This window comes from Hydra vulgaris, chromosome 08, assembly GCF_038396675.1.
Source record: "Hydra vulgaris chromosome 08, alternate assembly HydraT2T_AEP".
In the NCBI taxonomy this organism is placed as follows: Eukaryota; Metazoa; Cnidaria; class Hydrozoa; order Anthoathecata; family Hydridae; genus Hydra; species Hydra vulgaris.
Window position 1 is genome coordinate 4,151,072 of NC_088927.1, and position 23,752 is coordinate 4,174,823.

Genomic DNA, 23,752 nt, shown 5'->3' on the forward strand with positions numbered 1-23,752 from the left:
TAAACATAAAAAGGTTTTTTTCTGTTGCCGAGCAAATAGTTTTTTCATATAGTACTTCTCACTTTTTAAAATTTAAAAATAAAATAAAATTTCTCACTTTGATTTCAAATATGCAATCCTTTTTATTCTACCATGTCAATTTCCAAAAATTTATTGATTTAAATCTTTAAATTTTTTAAAAGTGTGTCAACCTGGGTCCTAAAAAGAAGGATTTTTTTATTAAGATTTTAAAAGACAAATTAAATGTTCCTTACAAAAGTGCTATAAGCAAAAGAAAATTTTTTTTATATTGACTTGTGTAATTTTTAATAATATGAACCTTAACAATAAAGCTTTTATTTTTACCTATTATTTTTTTTAAATTCAATTTAAATTTAGATAAAAAAAGTTATATAATTAAAAATTCACTATTTATAATTCATTTTCACCAAGAAGTTTCAGCATTTATAATCTTGACTAAGAAGTTTCAACATTTAAATGTATAGTATAACAAAATGTAATAAATGTTAGGGTGTCCTAAAAAACAACATTTTTGAAAAATACATGCTGCCACCCCCTCAATGTGAACTATATGTTAAAAAAACATAGGGTTTAAACAATTTTTGAATAAAAAATATTTTTAGGGGTCCTCCAAAACCGTTGATTATTTCTAATATTATCAAGTTTAAAATATTATAATTTCAAAAAAATTATATTTAAAAAAAGATTGAAAAAGTTTTGAAAAACATTGAAAAAAAGTATTGTAAAAAAAAACTTTTAAATATTGTAAAAAATGCACTTTTTTCTTTTTTAGTTAATAAACTTCATTTTTAATGCTTTTTAGTCTAACATATTTGTTTTTATATAATATCATTTTTAAAATTTTTATATAATTTTGCTTCACTTGAGACCCAACATGATACACTTATGAAGAATTTTTTTTTGGATAATTTTAGGAACTTGATATATTTTCAAAGGTTTTGGGGGTTCCTAAAAATATTTTTAATTTTTAAAAAAATAACAGAAAATTTTTAAAACCAGTTTTTTTTATCATATAGAACACATTAAGGAGGTAGCAGCGTATATTTTTTAAAATGTTTTTTTTGGGACCCTAATAAATGTAGTGATTAATAATGATAACAGTTAAGTTTGAAATTAAAATTTTTTAAACATTTTAAAATTATAATAAAAAGATTTGTGATTTTGACTTAAACAACAGCTTAAGTTGTTAACTTTTGTTAATTCTAAATAAATAAGGTTGAATAGATGCATTTATTTGACATTTTTTAAACATATTCATATTTAGAGCATGTGAGACTTTTTAGCCATGACTTACTTAGAAGAAGGAAAACTCTGATATAAAATTCCTATACTAGTTTTGGGTAAAGTTAAGAGGAGCACAATAAAAATACAATGACCTGCAAAACAGGATAATGTCAGGAAGGGCATTAGGTTAAAGATAATATAGAAACTAATAATAATTTAATATTGTTAAGTAAACTAATTTAAAAATAAACAGAAGTTTTTTTTGTAATATTTTAAATTAGCAGCAACAAAAAATCAAACAGTATTTAAAAAAAGATAAAAAAAAGTTTATAATCAAAAAAAACTTTCAAAGACTTTTCTTAGAAAAATTAAAAAATAATGGATTAGAAAAGATAAATAATTACTCTGGGAAAGCATGTACGTTTGTATGCATGTGTTTGCCAATAAGAAAAAATTTACATTCATGATTTATAATAAAATGGTGATAAAAAATGAACAAAACTGAGTAACATTCAGTGTTTAACATTTAATGCTGTTGATGATTATATGACACTGTTACGACACTGTTAACAAATAGACATAAAACAATAATAATGAATAAAATATTTTAAACATTAAAAAAAGATTTTAATAAAAACATAAATATTAAAATATTATACAATAATACTATATAATATTATTGTATAATATTATTTATATTAAAAAAAAAAGTATTAAAAAAAAAATCTTATTAAGGTAAGATATTTTTATAAGAAAAAGTTTTTAAGATCTTTAGTGGAAGGAGATTTATCAATAAATAACTTAAAGAGTTTCTTCTTTTAGGCAAAACAAAAGAAAAAGTTGAAGAGGTGATTCTTTTTAAAAATTATTTGATTACATTTTAATTAATAGGTTTGTATTTTAAATGTGTACTTTAATATAGGTACTCATAATACATATATGCATCTAACATAGGTAGGAGAGATTGGGGCTAGTTGCCTCTATTTCTACTCATTGAGTTTAAATGTATTGTAGCCAAAGTAACAGCACATTTTTTTGTAGATATTAAAGAGTAGTCTAAAAAATATCATTATAAAAAAATATTCTAGAATCCTTCTGAGGCCTCAAAAAAAAAAGTTTGCTAACCTAACCCACCTCCAGGTAAGTTGGCACAAACTATAAAAATGATTATTAAATCCCAAATTTATAGAATTTTTTTTAGTATTTATTTTTGCAACAATTTTAATATTATTTTAAGCTGGTAGCAATGATAAAACAGTAGCCCACTTTTTATCTGGCTTAAAAATCCAGTGAAATTTTTTTTTTAATTTTTTTTGTAAAAAATAAACTTTTTCAATGTTTTTACAAATTTAAAAAAAAAAGTTGATTTAAAAGAAAGAGATTTTTTTCACATTAGATACTATGAGCCAACTTGCCTTATGAATATTTTACCAATTCCAAAAGCCCTTTTTTCAATAAACAGGTCCTAAATAACTATGACTTTTGGAAAGCCTTGTCTGATTTTTGTCAATCTTTGTCAGGTCAGTCGTCAACATAAAAAATTGCCTTGCTACTGGTAACATAATCCAGTGCAACCTTTTTCATGTTCTGCTGCCTTATAGAATCACTTGCTAAGCAAAAGCTGAAAGAAGTGTACTTCTGTCATAATATTCTTATATCAATATAAGAAGTGTACTTCCTACTATCTAATATCTGTTATGCCTATAGTGTTACATTAATGTAAATATATATATATATATATATATATATATATATATATATATATATATATATATATATTAACGAAGAAAAAACAACTTTTTCTATGGTACTTTAAGTTTCATGCCTATACGGCAATCATCAGCCATTGAATACAAATTCAAAAACAAAAAAAACCTCCAAAGTTACAAAATACTGTGTAGTGGGATCTTTAATTAAGATATATATATATATATACACACATGTGTATATATATATATATATATATATATATATATATATATATATATATATATATATATATATATATATATATATATATATATATATATGTATGTATGTATATATATATATATTTTTTAAATTCACCTCTCCAAGGCCCAGAAGGCCACTACAGGCGAGGAGGCTACTTAATTGTGGTTATAACCCTCTCTCAACTCTATAACACCAAAACATGAACCTTGATGAACAAGGCTGCTGCGCGGAGAAACAAGTTAAGTGCGGTACTACCAGGGATGCGGTGGGGATCGAAGTGGTAGAACCTCTCGCTTATGAAGCGAGCTCTCTACCACTATACCACAGCTGCATATATATATATAAATATATACCGCATATATATATATATATATATTAATATATATATATACCGCATATATATATATTACTATATATATATACCGCATATATATATATATATATATATATATATATATATATATATATATATATATATATATATATATATATATGTATGTATATTTATATATATACATATATATATATATATATATATACATATATATATATATATATATATATATATATATATATATATATATATATATTTCTATTTGACTTTAATATAGTTTGAGGTGTCTTAGTTACTGTGTTATTTTACCTGCAAGTTGCTATGTATATTTGTGTTTTGTCTGAATATCTGGTGTTTATTCACCAGAAGTTACTATATGTATGTTTATGTTCTTTCTGAACTTCTAGTGCAGTGTTTGCTCACCCATAAGTTACTATATTTATGTTTGTGTTCTTTTTAAATCTATGATGCAGTGTGTGCTCAGTTACCAACTAGTGACTCAAACTATATAAAACTTTTGCTTACTTTAATCTCTAGTATTTTATTTGATCTAATGTTTTTTCTAATGATTTTTCAAAATATCCCCATCATTATTTTAAACTACTGCTCACAAGATGTAACTACTTTTAACTCTTTTCAGGTCAGGTCAAGTTCAAGATTATCACGATCACCCTGCTACTGGTATCATGTAACTCAGTACTAAATGCTCCATGCCCCGCTGCCTTGTAGGGTTTGCTTCTTTAGGTAAAAGCTTGGAGAAATAAGCTCTGAAAATTCCCCTGCCTTGAGGCTCTTGGTTGAGTAAAGGCTATAGATTGTATCTCAATAAAAATATTCATCTTGAACAGATATTAATTGCATCCAGCTACTGTCTTGTAGATGGCCTCCTAGGCAAAGACTTTAAAGGTAAACAGAATAATTCTGTTGACTAGCCTCGAATCTGTTTGTCATTTATTAGGGTGGCGTAGATGTAAATCTGTGTAACATTGTTTCCTGCATAGGATTATGAATGCTGGATCTCCTTGACTTTACTTGTAGATTTTTGCGTGTTTCTCTTAGATAGTGGCTATGCAACTCATCCTATTTTCTCCTAATGAAGGTACAACTCTAAAACTCAGTTTAATAGTTCTGAGGTTGGCTGATAGTAAGGCTTCTTAAACTCTCTGGTAGCTCTCAGAGAAACTGATTCCATCAACAGTTAAAAATATTAAAGTATTAACAGTGCCATGTTGCCCATGAATAGTGTTTATGCTTTTTGGTGTGTATTGTCAAGGCTGCATAATGAGCCCTAATTTACAACTTTAGGTTAATTAACAAGACTGAGACAACTGCATAGCTCATTACCTGGGATACTGTGCTCTATCTATGAATGACTCAAGTTCTCTTTAAACTTAAACCATGCTATAGTAACCAAAAATATACATCATAAAAAACCGTTCCCACCACCTAACTGTTTTAATATATCTTTCACAAATATTTGTGGACTTAAAGTAACTTTCCACCATCAATTGTCACATTCGTGGCTGGGGGGTATACTGCATCAATTCACCTATTTGTTGTGAAATCAAGTTTAAATCCTCAGGCCATTCTTTTATGTGCTTCCACTTAGCACTTCTTTACTCTATTGTCTTTCTCTTTGTTTTTAATTATTCTCCTTTTTCTCTAATTGCTTTTAGATGTAATTTCTGACTAAATTGACTAGCGTCTTTCTCTTTACCCTCTGCAAACATTGTTGTTATTGGTGACTTTAATGCTCATCACACTGAATGGCTTGGCTCTAACACCACTGACTCTGCTGGCACTAAAGCCCAAAACTTCTTTATTTTTCAATCTCTTACTCAGATAGTCAACTATGTGGCTCATTTTCCAAACAACCCTAAGAGAACTCTCTTTAATTTTCTTTAAACTATTAAATAAGTGATTAATAACTAAAAAAAAGATTATGGCAATTCCATGTTAATTGACCCAGGCCATGTCACCATACATCTCAGATTTTGCTGATTTTTTTTTGCTAATTTTTATAATTAAGAGTACTTAGTAAAATAAGAATTACTTGAAAATATTGAAAATTTCAGGATCTTTTTGGAGCCTCTGGCTACAAGAAGATCCTGAAATATGACCATTTTACTTTTAGCAGATATCGGCCAGGCCCCTCTTGTAGAAGTAGAGCCTATGCCCCAGCCATTCCCCCTGGTGGGCCCAAGACACCAGGGGTAAGAGCTGGGGCATATTTCCTACTTTTTTTGTAGCGGGATCTTGCAATAGATTTTTTAATTCCCTCTAGACAAACTGAAGTCCTGAAACTTTCATCATTTGTGTAGTCCTAATGGTTGGGTGTTTTGCCCTTGGATACAATTCGACATGCACATTCTTGAGCATTAAAAACAAGTATACAAAAAAATGTCTAATATTATTTAAATTGATAGTTACAGGTATTTAATAATATTTTTTAACATTTCTGATCATTTCATTGGATTCGTCACCCCTGAAAATAGTCAGATATAAATTTTTAAATCAAAAAATCAAATATTTTTAAAGTTATGTGATTTAAAACCCCTAAATAAATGTTGTGATTCTGAGGGGACAAGAGGGATTTTTTTTACCAGAACACACATTAATGCATTTTTCATATATATATATATATATATATATATATATATATATATATATATATATATATATATATATATATATATATATATGTATTTAAAAATAACACGATTTTTTTTATTCTTGATATGTTTCGTAAAATTTATTTACATTTTCAAAAGATTATTTTACAACAAAAAAAACTCATATATAGAAGTAAATATTAAAAAATAGAAGTCTTTACAGAGAAATATTAATGGACAAAAAATTATACATAATGAACCATTATACTTATTACAAAATAGCTTGGTAAATAACCAATCAAAATAACCAACTATCAAAAAATAATAGGGTTTGGACTGTCTGCGCAGATATGCGCAGACAGTGTAATTTGTCAGCGCAGACGTCAGCGCCAACAAAATTTACTGCTTTGCAGACGATTTTTTGAAATCAACAAAAAAAGTTTTAAACTTAAAAAATGTTTTAAGCAATATTTTAACTTTATTATAAATTCAGTGATTAGTAACAATAGGAGTTTTCAAAGATTCTTACAGTAATAAAAAAATATAATGCTGGCACCTATTCAGTGATTTCTTGACATTCAATTCCATTGAGTATTGTACCTTCTTCAAGAATGTAATCAGTCTTGTCATTTGTGTCCATCAGCACATTATTGGTATACAAGAATACCAGCTTTTCAACTCTCTCATTTGTAAGACGATTTCTTAGTTGCGAGTGAATAAATCGAAAGGTCGACCAAGCTCTTTCTGCTGTAGCCAATGAGCAGATCATTTTGTTAATAGGCTTAGCAATTTCATAAAGAGCAGGATATTTATCGCGACCGATAATGTTCCAATAATTTTGCGCGTTCATCTTGAATATTGTTTCCCTTCTTCCCTCAGGCAGCGCAGCCATTTCTCATATAAAAACAATCAATTCATCCTCAGCAGTTTCAGGTTTGATCTTTTTGGCGAGTTCAACTGTAGCAGTGATAAAATCAGTTTTATCTTCATTATCTTTATATCTTTTATCATTAATTAGATGTGATGATTCATAGTTACGCTTAGAAAACAATCTTTTTTCCTCAACACTGGCGTTTGGACATGTTGATCTTTTATGCGCTGCAAGGCGTTCCTTTGACCATTGAACAGTTTTGTTACATGCTAAACAAGTGCCAGAACGCTTCTCTTGATCAAGATTTGTCAAATAATTCGAAATTTTAATGTTTTCCATTTTAAACATTTTGAATGACGAAAACACACGATTTCTTGGTTCTAAATCACTTTAAATTGTAGTAAGAAACACTTACAAAAGTTTATATCGTTTGATTATATGTAGCTTGAACCAAAAAGAAACAGATAAGTAATGAAAAACTCGTAAAAAGTAGATAATTATCTACTTTTTACGAGTTTTTCCAAATGTCTGAAATTATTTTTGCATAATTAAAGTATGCAAAAATAATTTCAGACATTTGATTCAGATAATTTAAATTTTTTGTTTCCGTTAAAGTGTCTGCGCAGATATGCGCAGATTTTCTGAACCCTAAAAAATAAATAAACTGACAGTAAAATTAAATAGATAAGTTTATAGCATAATGTAAAGTTTGTTTATTAAGTGAGGGACATTCCCATTTCATGTGGAGGGCTTCTTTTATCTTTAATTTGTGTTTGGTTGGGGCATTATCCAAAATCTCAAAAGAATCACAGTTAGCCAAATTTTTGCAATTAAAAGATAAATTTAAGTGTTTAAATATATGAGATTGTTTATCACTTTTAAGGTGCTCATTTATTCTAGTTGCCAAGTGTCTGGAGGTTTCTCCAATATAACTGGCATTAAAGCAAGCGCAAGAAAATTTATAGACAACATGAGATTTAAGCAGTTTTGGAAGTGACTTTTTGAAGCAAAAACAATCTTGTATTTTATTGGTAGTGAAAATTAATTTTATTAGAACATCCTTGCAATATTTATGAACAATTTTTGAAATTTTCATTTTAGTATAATTAGAGTACATTCCAATGTATGGAAGCTTAACATATCTTATATTTAAGCTATTAACACTGTTAGAAACAGATGGGTTCATTTTCTTATCAATGTAGGATTTAATTTCATAGTCAATAATTTTTTGTGGAAATTTATTATTTTGTAAAACTGATGATAGATTCTTAATATCTTTATCAAAAACAACCCAAGTATTATTAATTTTAAATGTACAATCAATCAAACAATGAACTAGTCCAAATTTGTTGAGGGAATAAAACTAAAAAAGTTTTGTAAAAGACCTGTATCTGTTTTTTTGTGATAAACTGAAGTCGAAAATGAATTGGATTTTTTAATAAGTACATCTAAAACGCCAATCTGTTATCTTGTTTTTTCCATAGTAAATTTCAAATTTTTATGTTGTTTATTGAGGTGTTTGAAAAATTCTTGAGCTTCATGTTCAGAATTAAAAATAGTAATTATGTCATCCACATACCGTTTATAAAAAAAATGGTGCTGTAAAGGAGCAGTTATTGACCCATGTTTGTTCATGAAATATGATGAAAATATAAGATAAGCGCTAATGAAAATATTAGCTAAGATAGGCGCTAAAGGGAATTTATAGCAGCACCATCTGTTTGATCGTAATATTTTCCGCCAAATAAAAAATGTGAACCGGATGTGGAAATCTAATATAATTTTTTAAAGTGAATTTTTGAAAAAATGTTTTGAGCATAAATGTTGTCTGATGTTGGATGATGTTGTCTATAAATTTTCTTGCGCTGGCTGTAATGCCAGTTATATTGGAGAAACCTCCAGACACTTGGCAACTGGAATAAATGAGCACCTTAAAGTGATAAAAAATTTCATATATTTAACACTTAAATTTATCTCTTAATTGCAAAAATCTGGCTAACTGTGATTCTTTTGAGATTTTGGATAATGCCCCAACCAAACACAAATTAAAGATAAAAGAAGCCCTCCACATTAAAATGGGAATGTCCCTCACTTAATAAACAAACTTTACATTATGTTATAAACTTATCTATTTAATTTTACTGTCAGTTTATTTATTTTTTGACAGTTGGTTATTTTGATTGGTTATTTACCAAGTTATTTTGTAATAAATATATTGTTTTATTATGTATAATGTTATGTCCGTTAATATTTCTCTGTAAAGACTTCTATTTTTTACTATTTATTTCAGAGTTTTTTTGTTGTAAAATAATCTTTTGAAAATGTAAATAAATTTTACGAAAAATGTCAAGAATAAAAAAAATTTGTGTTATTTTTAAAAAATAATTACTTATTTTATGCTATTACGACATTCAAGATATATATATATATATATATATATATATATATATATATATATATATATATATATATATATATATATATATATATATATATATGTATATATATATATATGTATATATCTATATATATAGATATATATATGTATATATATATATATATATATATATATATATACATATATATTAACGAAGAAAAAACAACTTTTTCTATGGTACTTTAAGTTTCATGCCTATACGGCAATCATCAGCCATTGAATACAAATTCAAAAACAAAAAAAACCGCTATATATATATATATGTATACAATTTTCCACCAATCTCCAGGTTTATTGGCAAATTTATTGAGTTATTGAAATATTTGTAATATTTATAATAATTTTTTTTTAACTTTTAAAAAATAATTAAAAAATACTTGAAAGTGACAGGAGTTAGAGTATGATGATAATTAGTAAACACATTTTATCTTTAGTCTATATGATATGTTTAAGTAGCATATTTTCTAAAAAATGCTTTTTACATAGAAAAAAAGCAAAGTTAAGATAATAATTTATAAACTATAATATAGGTATAATATATATTATAATATGTTGTAATATTTACATATAAGATAGTTTAAAATCAAAAGTTTCAAAAAAAAAATTGGTTTTATCCTAATTAAATTATTTTTTGATTTGAGTTTCTGTTTCAGTTTAAAAAATAACTTATTTTAAACTATCTTTTTTTAAACTAAAGTTTTTGTATGCTTTAAATAAATTTAGCTATCTGAAAGTAAGAAATGGGATATCACTCCAGCAAGTAAGAAATCAGAAATCACTTCAGCAAGTTGTATTACTCCAGGAAAGGAAAAGTATATATATATATATATTTTTTTTTCTTTTTTTGTTTGTTTTTTTATTTTTAACTTTTTGTATTTTAATTTTTTCTGTTTTATTTAGACTTTTTCTTAAGAACATTCTGAGTTCTCTCGACTGTAGTCATAGAGATGATGGAGAAACGTTTTTTGCTTTGTGTCTCTTGTATGCAATTATGACCAATACAGGTTCTCACAATGCATAATATATATTAAAATTAAAAGTAAATATTACTTGAAATAAAAGTAATGCTTGAAATAAAAATGCAATGATTTAAACTTAATTATTTTATTTTTTAAGTATAATAAATATAATAATTATAATATATATTAAATATAATAACTAAAAAAAAAAGATAGTAAATAAAAATTACTTAACAATTGAATGTTTTTCTTGTTTGTCTTGTGCTCTTGCCTTGTTTTTCAAGGCCCTTGTTTTTGAGTTATAATGTTGAAAGAGCTTTTCAACCACAATTAAAGAAGTCTGTAGTGGGAAAGTGAATTAAAAAAACAAAAATAAACATAATTGTTTATTTATCATCAAGTAAAGTTCACAAAAAATTGTTAAGAATTTTAAAATCTATCTTCCCCTTTTTTTTTCCAAGATATTGCAGGCAACTGATATTTAATCCAGTCTTTTTTTTTTTAACCCTGAGAAGATAAAGAGAAGTTAAAACATTTTATCCCAAATTCATGCTTTGAACACTAATTCATGCTGTAAAAAATCAATATTTTTTTAATTAATTCGTAAAATTTTATATAAAATTATTTTATTTTATTGTTTATATAATGTTATATAATTATATGTAATATATGTGTGTGTGTGTGTGTGTGTGTGTGTGTGTGTGTGTGTGTGTGTGTGTGTGTGTGTGTGTGTGTGTATTCACAAATAATTCTTAATGTATTCTACAAATAGAAAGCTCAATGTTCTTAAAAAAACAGAGCAATAATGAATTAATCGAAAATCACTTATCTAGTTGCTTAGACTATTAAATTGTGTACTGAGTACTATCTACGCTTTGAGTCAAGATCTTTAACAAATTAAAAAAATGACTAAAGTACCAAAAACTATAAAATACAAAAAACCATTGTCATCACCAAGTTCTCTAAATCTATTATTCACGAATATTTGTGGTCATTGAAGTAACTTTTCTTCTGTTGAGTCTTATTTCTTGAAAAGTTCACCAGATCTACTTGCCCTTTGTGAGACTAATTTAAGTTTGGCTGTCTCATCTTGTGATCTTAGTGTTGATGGTTATCTTCCTTTGATTTGTAAAAACTCCAATAGTCACATGCTTGACCTGGGCATTTACATTCGTAAGAATTAACTCATTTTTTGGGAAGCTAGGTTTGAATCCGCAGACTATTCTTTTGTGTGCTTTTGCTTAGCACCACTTCACTCTATCGCTATTCTCTTTGTTCTATATTCCTCTCCTTCATCTCAAGACTGCGCTCTTTTCAATGTTGTTTCTGATCAAACTGACCAAGCTCTCTCTCTAGATCCATCAGCCAATATTGTTGCTGTTGGTGACTTTAATGCTCATCACACTGAATGGCTTGGCTCTAGTGTCATTGACTCTGCAGACATTAAGGCCCACAACTTTTGCCTTTTTTCAATCTTTAACTCAAATAGTCAACTTTCCAGCTCACTTTTCAGACAATTCAAATCATTTACCTTCTCTACTTGACTTATGTCTTGTTTATGATCCTAGACAGTGCTCAGTTTCTCCGCATTCACCCTTAGGTGCTTCTGATCACGGTTTGATCTCTCTAAAACTATTATCTCATTCTTCTTCTTCACCAGAATCCCCCTATCATTGTAGCTCTTACAACTACCTTAAAGCTGACTGGGACACTGGACTCTTTCCCTGATTTTCTTTGTGATGGCGTTTGGGTTCGAAATTTTTTGTCTTCCTGCTGACAAATGTGCTTCTTACTTAACTTTGTGGATTCAGGCTGGCATGGAATTTTTTATTCCCTTTCGATGATTCTGAGTCAAGTCTCACTCTTCTCCATGGTTTTCCTTGCATCGTGCTGCTTCAATTTTCTAATCGAAACCATTACTTCCATATCTATCAGCAAAACAATTCTTCAGAAAACAGATGTCTGTTTACTATTGCTAGAAACCATTGTAAAAAGGTTTTATTTAACGCCAAAGCAATAGCATCAGGTCATGAAATCTCGTATTTCATCACAAAAATTAGGCTATTGTGGCTTCCTGAAAATCTTTAACAGTATCAATAATAAGGGCAAATCTATTATTCCACCTCTCTTGTATGGTTCAAACTTTGTCACCTCACCTAAAGACAAAGTCGAATCGTTTGCTAAGAACTTTTCATCAATATCATCTCTTGATTCCACAAGTTGCCTTGTACCTGTTATAGCCGACCAACAGGTTGATCCATTGCTTGACATTCATATCACTCCAGCTTCTGTATCTGAAGTGATTTCCTACTTAGACTCTTCTACAGCTTGTGGCCTGGACAACATACCTGTTATAGTCTTGCAGAAGTGTTCTCCGGAGCTGTTGTCTATACTTACAAAACTATTTAACAAGTGCTTATCAGAGTCTTGTTTTCCAGCCTGTTGGAAAGCTGCATCTGTTATCCCCATTTTCAAAAGTTCTGGAGAGCGATCTGACTTGTCTCACTACTGTCCCATTAGTCTTCTTCCTATTATAAGCAAGGTTTTTGAAACTTTACATAACAAGCACTTAATCTCTCATCTTGAGTCTAATACCTTACTTTCTGATCATCATATGGATTTCAATCTTCTTGTTCTACAGCTGATTTGCTAACAGTAATAACCAAAGGTTTTATCGTGCATGAGATAGATATGGAGAGGTTAAGGCCATCGCTCTTGACATTCCCAAAGCTTTTGATAAAGATTGGCATGTTGGCCTTTTGCATAAGCTTTCTGCTTTTGATGTATCCAGTAACATTAGATTATTGAATCCTTCCTTTCCAATCATAGTATAAAAGTTGTCCTCGATGGACAGCACTCTTTTTCATATACTGTATCTTCAGGAGTTCCTCAAAGTTCTATCCTTGGCCCAATATGCTTTTTAATTTACAATAAAGATCTTCCAGGTATTTTCACATCTAAAGTGGCATTGTTCACTAATGATATTACCATTTATTCTTGTCTTGACAAAAAACCAACATTCACTGATTGCTTGGAGGGGGTATTTGAGCTTGAAAAGGATCTTACTTCTGCTACAGCATGAGGCTCTCAGAGGCTGGTGAACTTTGATTCAAATAAAACTCAATTTTTTCTGCTAATCCTTATCGCAATAATCTAGATTTTCCTATATTTATGAAGGGTAATGTACTTAATGAGTCACCTACCCTTTATCTTATAGGATAAGATAAAGGGTAGGTGTATAACTCTTACCTCCACTTTTTCTTGGAAACCATATATCAAATTGATTGCAAAGTTCACATCTGCTAAGATTTTATCTCTATTGTGCTTGCTACTTTCTTACTTAGGGTTCTATTCTTTATTTCTATAAATCTTAAATCTGTCCTTGTATAGAATACTGTTGCCATATCTAGGACAGATCTTTGAATGATGCCATTTCTCTTTTAGACAAGGTGCAAAAATGCATTGTAAACATAGTAGGACCTGCTCTTATAGCCAACCTTCAACCATTATCACGTCGTCGTAATGTTGCTTCTCTTTTTCTTTTCTATAAATGCTATTATGGGCACTGCTCTAAAGAGCTAGCGTCTCTTGTGCCATCTACTAAAATTCATTCTCCTGTTACTGGTCATTCAATTAAGTCTCATCCTTTTAATGTGACTGTTCCTAAGTGCTCTAAAAACTCTTATTCGTCTAGTTTTTTTCCTCAATCATCAGTTCTTTGGAATCCGCTTCCTTTATCTTGCCTAATTGATTCATATAATTTGCAATATTTTAAGTCATCTGTCAGTCGTTATCTTGCTTCATCTTTTCTCTTCCAGTAGCTTCCAACTCTAATAGTGGTTGCTTGCAGCCTTTGTTGGAAGCAAAGATGTTGGTGCAAAAAAAAAAATTATTAAACTTACAAATTTATTTCATTTTACACTGTTTTTCATCAATTAAAACTCATCATTCCTGATGAGTCTTAATGGATGAAACACAGTGTAAAATGAAAAATTTCGATTAGTGATTTTCTACTAATTTATATATGTGTAAATATATATATATATATATATATATCTATATATATATATATATATATATATATATACACACACACACACACACACACTTTGTTATACATATATTTTTATACAAATTTATATATGTATTTGTATTATATATATATTAGTTTTCCTATTTACTTTTTCTTAAATGTTTAAAATATTATTTTAAATATTTAGGAGTTTATGTAAGCTTGCTAAAGGATATTGGTCTTGCATCTCCAGAAGTAAGTTTGGCTTATTTCCTAAATAAATTTTTATGATATTGTCTTAAATATTACAATTATTTCTTTCATTTGTGATAAATGCTCTATTATTTGTTTATAAAGTTTTTATGATTATGTTTATTAAAATAATAATGTTAAAGTATTTGTACTTTTAGGTTTGACAATATTAGATATTTTTCTTATTTACATCAATGTTTCCATTATCCAGCCAAAAATATTTATTCGGGTGATTTGTAATTTTAAATTTACCAGGGTATTATCCAGATAATTTTATAAATTAGGTGTTACAGTAACCATGATATACTGTTAGTTAACCTATGGAGTGTTAATTTTGTCAATATCTGTTAAAAAATATTTTTCAAAGACAGCACATAATAACTAGTCATAGGCAAATATTCACCCTAGTTGTTTAGTTATATATTTATATATTTTCAATAATTAATACTGTTGAAAGTCAAATTGTCATTTTTGATGACTGCTTGTACATTTTAATTTCAGTTGTCAGGATATTTCAGTTGTCCGACAATTATTAATTGTTTGGTTACATTTTTATTAACAACATTTTTATTGTAAACTTCGCTTGCTACTTATTGTTATATAGTTTTTAATCATTTGGTTGTTATTTAAAATGGTTTGCTCATATTGGTATAACTGTTTCACCTCATTTTAATCCATTTAACAATTTGTTTAATATATATATATATATATATATATATATATATATATATATATATATATATATATATATATATATATATTAGGGTGGGTATTAAAAAAAATTTTCAGAGTTGCTAAACTGGCTATGGTATAGAAAGTTGCTATAGGTGCTACTTATTGTAAAAAAGTCAAAAACATTTAAGATAACATATGTCTTGTACTTGCAGCTTTCCCGCAAAGATCTACCCTTAAAAGGCTTACTTCTAAAAATATTAGAAATTGATTGAGCACTTAAAATACAAAGACCATATCGACTGTATAGAGCACAAACGTAGTATGTCCAAAAACCAAAATATGGAGAAAAACGGATTTCAACTTTCAAAACCATTAGTAAAATATAGCAAAGTATTATGTGTTCTGTGTTATATCTAATGATGGATATCACTTGTGGACATATTACAAATGTCCTCTACAAGCTTATGTTACTGCCAATAAGAATATAGTAAAACATTGATTTCATAAAAATGTGGACATACTACGTTTGTGCTCTATACAGTTGATATCCAGGGCCAGAAAGAAGAGATGTTTTTTTTGGTAGTATGTCATTGGTATTTTTTGGTAGCATGTTAATTTACTGAAAAAATTAAAAAAAAAAAACATGCACCCCCTATCACTGGCCCTTGCCATATCTGAAGCCTAAAATGAACATAAATGTTAAAGGTCTAGATATTATTAGTTCAATGAAACAATATAATGAAACGTAATTTACAAAAAGTCTGATTTACAGTTAACACTAAGTAAGTCTGTTCTGGAGTCAGTACCCTGCAAAATCATCCAATATGTCGTAATTTGTGTCAAGTTCTTATATTACCTTAATGTTGGACCAATACAGCAAATTTTTATGCCAAAAACAGTTGAAGTTGCTGCAGAGATATCTTTAAAAAGATCCCCAAAATGTACATATATATATATATATATATATATATATATATATATATATATGTACATATATATATGTACATATACATATACAGTATGCAAAAAAAAATAATCGTACACTTGAAAAAAATTTATTTGAAAATCATAATTTTAAAGCTTGCATCAAAAAAATGAGTCCGTTAAAATATTTAAAAGTTTTTTTAGATTTCTTATCAAGTATTGATTTAAGAATTTATTTGTGTATTGGTGAATTAATTGCTTTCAAACCTTATGAATGTCAAGTTGATCAAATTCCATGGAAATTAGTATCAAGTGGGGCCTCCTTTAGCCTTGATGGCCTCATCTAGATGATTTGGCATTGAGTTTATCAAATTTTGGGTCTCTTCTGTTGTTATATTATCCCATGCCCTTATTGTAGCTTCTTTTAAGTTGTCTTTGCGTCTTAATGCTCAGTCGCCAATTTTTCTGTCCAAAATATACCACAAATTTTCTATTGGATTCAAGTCCAGACTTTGAGATGGCCATTCCAAAACATTGATGTTATTTATGCCAATGTATACCTTTGTTTTCTTAGCGGTATGTTTTGGAATGTTATCCAGCTGGAGTGTGAAATCGCTTCCCATTCTCAATTTTTAAGTATATGGTTGCAAGTTAGCTTTGAGACTTTCACAATACATTAAAGCTTCCATTTTGTCATCAATAAATGTAAATTTCCCCATTTCTTTTCTCATACTACTCATACTACCCCAAACCATCACATTTCCTCCTCCATGCATTACACTATCTCGCAAACAACTCAATTTATAAGCTCCTCTTTTTTTTCGCCACACTTTTTGGACTCCATCCGATGAGACGAGATTGTATTTTGACTCATCTGACCACAAAATTTTTTTACAATATGATATCAGCATTTTTTCGTAGTCTTTTGCAAATTCCAATCGACATTTCATTTGTTTAGAAGTCAAAAAGAGTTTTTTTTGAACTACTCTACCTCTATATCCTTGTTCTCTTTTACAATTTCTGATTGTTTGAGGAGTCACTGTGATGTTATGATCTTCTTGAATTTTTAAAACTAATTTAGCTGCCAAAATAAATCTATTTTTCTTCACATTAATGATCACATTAATGATATTTTGATCAATTGCACTAGTAGTCTTGTGTTTTTGTCCTCTACCCAGCCACACTAGCAATGGTTCCAATCAGATTATGCTTCTTAACAATTGAGAAAATGAAGTTATGCTTTGACACAAATAACATCAGTGTTTTGGAATGGCCATCTCAAAGTCCGGACTTGAATCCAAAAGAAAATTGAGAAATTATCTAGATGAGGCCATCAATGCTAAAGAGGCTCCACTCGATACTAATATCCATGGAATTTGATCAATTGTATAAATTTGTTTTAAAGTAAGTTAAACTTTTGTATTTAATGAAGATTTATGGTTACTTATGTGTTCTGTTTCATTTTAGGTATACTTTAACGATAAAATTACTGTTGACAAGGATTTGTGTATAAGCTTTTTCTTCTTAAAATAAATCTGTGTTTGTTCTAAACATCTGTTTGTTTTTCTTTGTTTTTATTACTTATCCACTTTTATATAATAAGTTTTTTCAGTAGAAATGCTTCATATTTCATTGTGGGCTTTCATTGCTCAGTCTAGTTCAAGCGCCACTTCCATCAAATATAACAAAAATGAAAAAATTTTATAACTTTTATCTTTGAACTACGCTCAATGGATAAAAGAGGAAATTTGTTGATGGTCTTACTACGCAGTTGGAATTCAGGTTTGAATTAAGTGAAGATAATTTCCTTTTTGCTTTCTTCAACTCGAGGATACAAATTTATCTGCAATGATATACTCTTGCTTTGTCGTCTTCAACATTTATCATAAAATAAAACTTCATGTTGTTTTTTTTTAATTAATTTAAAAAACATGTATATATATTCTTATCATTTATTGTAATTTTTATATAAACAAGATTCTTATTAAAAACATGTATAATTTTGACAATGTTCCGAATAAATAAATTATAATTGAACTTTAAATTCACTATAAATCTTTTGTGAACATCTCAACTTTGTTTACATTGTATTATTACTTATGCTAACTGGAAACTTCAGCAAATTCAATAGGTGGTGAATTTATTTTATAAAACTTTTCATTCAATTAAATGTCCTGACAAAATTGATCACATCCGAAAATTTGCATTTACGCAAAAAAAATGTATAAAACTAAAAATTACCTAAAAATAAATGACTAATTTTTCAAAATTACCTAGGGTAAAATCAGGTAAGAAAAAACTTGCAAATTACCCTGGTAACTGGTAAGGTAATACCCGAGTAAGGAACACTGGTTTATATCGGCTGTATTTTACTTGTAAACTTTTTGTTTTTTAGCAATCTGACAAATACAACAATGATATTATGGATAAATTGCTTCATTGTTTGGAGTTAGGTGTTTGTGATGGTATGTATGTAATAATATAATTTTAACAAAGCCATAAAAATTATTTTAGTAAAATTTTCTTGATAATTAGTTTACTTTTTTAATATTTAATTTGCTTATAATTTGTTTTGTTTGTTTATAATTGATTTAGTTTGAATTTGATTATTTCAAACATTTCTTTTTTTCTAATTTTCCAAAATTCAGATTTTAAAATAATCTTATGGATATAAATCTTATGGAGATAAGCATATTTAAATTAAATATTTAAGGCTATGAAAATTTTCAAATTGTTAAATTAATATAAACAATAAACTAAAACATACACCCAACACTAAACATACACCAAACACTAATTTTATAGTTAACTTACACCCAACACTAAACATACACCAAACACTAATTTTATAGTTAACTTACACCCAACACTAAACATACACCAAACACTAATTTTATAGTTAACTTACACCCAACACTAAACATACACCAAACACTAATTTTATAGTTAACTTACACCCAACACTAAACATACACCAAACACTAATTTTATAGTTAACTTACACCCAACACTAAACATACACCAAACACTAATTTTATAGTTAACTTACACCCAACACTAAACATACACCAAACACTAATTTTATAGTTAACTTACACCCAACACTAAACATACACCAAACACTAATTTTATAGTTAACTTACACCCAACACTAATTTTATAGTTAACTTACACCCAACACTAAACATACACCAAACACTAATTTTATAGTTAACTTACACCCAACACTAAACATACACCAAACACTAATTTTATAGTTGACTTACACCCAACACTAAACATACACCAAACACTAATTTTATAGTTGACTTACACCCAACACTAAACATACACCAAACACTAATTTTATAGTTAACTTACACCCAACACTAAACATACACCAAACACTAATTTTATAGTTAACTTACACCCAACACTAAACATACACCAAACACTAATTTTATAGTTGACTTACACCCAACACTAAACATACACCAAACACTAATTTTATAGTTGACTTACACCCAACACTAAACATACACCAAACACTAATTTTATAGTTAACTTACACCCAACACTAAACATACACCAAACACTAATTTTATAGTTAACTTACACCCAACACTAAACATACACCAAACACTAATTTTATAGTTGACTTACACCCAACACTAAACATACACCAAACACTAATTTTATAGTTAACTTACACCCAACACTAAACATACACCAAACACTAATTTTATAGTTAACTTACACCCAACACTAAACATACACCAAACACTAATTTTATAGTTAACTTACACCCAACACTAAACATACACCAAACACTAATTTTATAGTTAACTTACACCCAACACTAAACATACACCAAACACTAATTTTATAGTTAACTTACACCCAACACTAAACATACACCAAACACTAATTTTATAGTTAACTTACACCCAACACTAAACATACACCAAACACTAATTTTATAGTTAACTTACACCCAACACTAATTTTATAGTTAACTTACACCCAACACTAAACATACACCAAACACTAATTTTATAGTTAACTTACACCCAACACTAAACATACACCAAACACTAATTTTATAGTTGACTTACACCCAACACTAAACATACACCAAACACTAATTTTATAGTTGACTTACACCCAACACTAAACATACACCAAACACTAATTTTATAGTTAACTTACACCCAACACTAAACATACACCAAACACTAATTTTATAGTTAACTTACACCCAACACTAAACATACACCAAACACTAATTTTATAGTTGACTTACACCCAACACTAAACATACACCAAACACTAATTTTATAGTTGACTTACACCCAACACTAAACATACACCAAACACTAATTTTATAGTTAACTTACACCCAACACTAAACATACACCAAACACTAATTTTATAGTTAACTTACACCCAACACTAAACATACACCAAACACTAATTTTATAGTTGACTTACACCCAACACTAAACATACACCAAACACTAATTTTATAGTTGACTTTGACCAACGCTATATGAGTAGCAGAATAAATGTTTATTAATGAATTTTTATTGGTTACAGGTTCATGTATGAGATTAGTGACTTTTGAAATGTGTATAAAAGTAATTCGCATGTTAGTTATCCAAGGAGACATTATTCGAATTACAGATGCACATTTTGCTATGTTACAGGTTTTTTTTGTTTTGTTTTTAACTTGGTTATATCAATAAACATATGAGTGTTTTTATATATACATTGAATAATAACATTTACTTTTTTAGAACATAAGGGAAGAGACTATTTTACAACTTCGAAATTTTTATAAGGTACTAATAACTGTTATGTTTTCTAAAACATTAAAGTTTTTGGATCAATTTCAATCAAAAAGACTTAATTATTGAAAGTTTTTACCTTTGTAATTTTTAGGGCGATGATTTATTTGTTGACACATTTGAAGGACAATATCACCATTTAAAGGTATACACAATTTTTTTTAAGAAGTATATCAATCACGGTTGATTTGGTAAATAGTAGGGATGCTGCAATATTTAAATCCGTTTAGATATAATATTGTACAGGGCTCAACAATTTTTTTTTGGACAAATGTTTATCTCAATATTTATTGGCAAAAATCTGCAGCCTCTGTTTGTAATTTACCATGAGATCCATGCTTTAAATGTACATGTTTTATCACAAAATCACAAAATTTTAAATAAAAAAATTTTGAATGTTAGAAACAGTGTAACTTTTTTTTTTTTTCCTCATATTTTCAATGAAAATAATAAAAACTTCTTTATTCAGACAATATTCTGATAATAAAAAGTTTAATAATACTAATTTTAAAGCGACTGCACCTAACAGAAAACTTTAAATTTGTCACTGAAAGTGGTACACAATTTGGTAATAATAAGAGAAGCAAGTCGCAATACTGAACAAACTCTTTAGATTCATGGAAATCGATTCTGATAATGAAAGCACTATTGCTCCAAGCCGACAAGTTTATCTCAAATTTTAAAACTTGAAACACTAAACTTGAAGGTCAATTTTGGTTTTCATCAAGTTACCAATTGTGCCTATACTTTGCGGTATGAAAAAACACGAAAAAAAAACAAATAATAGTTAGGAAGCCACTGGGGTTGAAATTTGACTGGGGCTTGTTTCGATAAAATATAGCCGGGACTGGGTTTGTGACTGGGGCTGCATAAACATTTATAAATCCTAAAGTATATTTTTTTTATTCAAATTTCATGTTATATTTTGTTTATATATGGATATATAAACATCATTATGATCAACATGATCATCATAATCATCATTATCATCATCATCATCATCATCATTAGGCTTTAGTCTTCCTTTTTCATGTTGTTTTTCTAATATAAATAATCTAAATAATCTAGAGCATTTTCTCTCCTTAACTAAAGCTCTTTCATACAATATGTCTTCTAGTTTTCTTATTTCTACCTTTATCATTTAATCCTGAAGCTGCTACCTCTCTACATGCTGATACCTAAACAACATTTTTAACTCTTACTCATCTTCATGTTTTCCTTTTTTATAAAACCTACAACTTTTTAAGTCTTCAGTTAACCATTTCCTAGCTTTTTAACCCTATCCTCTATTTTGAAGTAACTCATAACTTAATAGTGCTTGCTTTCAACCTTGTTGAAAGTAAATAAGAGTTTAAAATATATAATTATATGCCAGTATTTAATAAATATTAAATGTAAGTATAAAATTACAATGTATTAAGTATTATAAATTTCTTTTATTTTTAAGAATAAATTTCTTCTAGCCTTGTGTTGATAGCTGCAGCTATCAACTGTGGCTAGAAAAATTTTGTTCTTACATTATATACAGCATTCCACTTTCAGGACCAAAATAAAATTTAAAAAATATGCAAATGACACTTTTGTTAATTAGAAGTCCCTAATCAATATTAGAGGTTTTTGTATTTTCTTCAAAACTTTAAAGAGGCTTTTGACTTAAATATAAACAAAAAATTTAAAAAAAAAGCTTTAAAAAAAATGAAAAGAGGAAAAAAGAAAAAGTGAGAAGAAAACATTTATAATTCAAACAAAAAATAAAATTAACTAAAAAGAAGAATGTTTTAAAAGAAGAAAAAAAAAAAAGAAACATCTGAAAGAAAAAAAATTAAAAAGTCTAAAATAGAAGTTAAAAAAAAAAAAAGTTAATGAATGAAATAAATAAAAAGAATGGATAAGAAAGGAAAAAAAAATATTTGAACATTGGGAAAAGATCAGCAAACCAAGATTTTTTTATTTTTTCATTTATTTCTTTAGTTTTCTTTCATATATTTCTTTAGTTTTTTTTTTCATATATTTTTTAGGATTATTTATTTACAATTTATTTTTTAGTTATGCTGTTATGTGGTCTTGATTTGTAGTAATGATTTTTTTTCATTAGTTTTTTAGCGTAATTTTTTGTTTTGTTTGTAATGTTTTTTGTAATTTTCTCAGTGTTTTTCTGTTTATATTTGATTTATTTATTCAGTCATAATATTTGCAATATATTTTGGTTAATATGTTATAAAAAATATGATTAATGTATTTACTAAATTTTTATAATTTTTTAGCAATAGTCGTTTTTATGTCATTGTTATTTGTTACGTTTTGTCAGTTTATTACTGTTTGTAACTGTAACTTTGTATGTATTAATGATTGTTATATGGAAAGTGATTGATTTAAATTATAGATATAAATCTTGATATATATGAAGTTATCAAAATAGTTAGTTTAGTTGAACAGACTTTACATAAACAAAAACATAATAAATTAATAATTTTACATAAACAATCAACGTAACAAAAACAAATAAGGATGTGTGTAAAATGCAAAAATTTTCAAAAAATAAAATGCATTAATAAAGTGCGGAAAATTTCTCCTAACCCTCACCCTTAGTCAATGTAGTAACACTAACCCTAACCCTTAGTCAATGTAGTAACATTCCTTTGCGTGTTCTCC

The 23,752-nt window shown here is 27.8% G+C and overlaps 1 protein-coding gene across 1 annotated transcript in view; it reads left to right on the plus strand.

The window, feature by feature from the left end:
* LOC101236092 (protein CLEC16A) overlaps positions 1-23,752 on the plus strand; it is an 89,900-nt gene that overhangs the window by 51,017 nt on the left and 15,131 nt on the right. The window contains exons 11-18 of the mRNA XM_065802308.1: positions 2,068-2,093; positions 10,176-10,264; positions 10,353-10,456; positions 14,632-14,678; positions 18,670-18,739; positions 20,850-20,959; positions 21,050-21,094; positions 21,195-21,245. Of these exons, the coding sequence (XP_065658380.1) occupies positions 2,068-2,093; positions 10,176-10,264; positions 10,353-10,456; positions 14,632-14,678; positions 18,670-18,739; positions 20,850-20,959; positions 21,050-21,094; positions 21,195-21,245 (542 nt within the window). The remainder of the gene's footprint in view (positions 1-2,067; positions 2,094-10,175; positions 10,265-10,352; positions 10,457-14,631; positions 14,679-18,669; positions 18,740-20,849; positions 20,960-21,049; positions 21,095-21,194; positions 21,246-23,752) is intronic.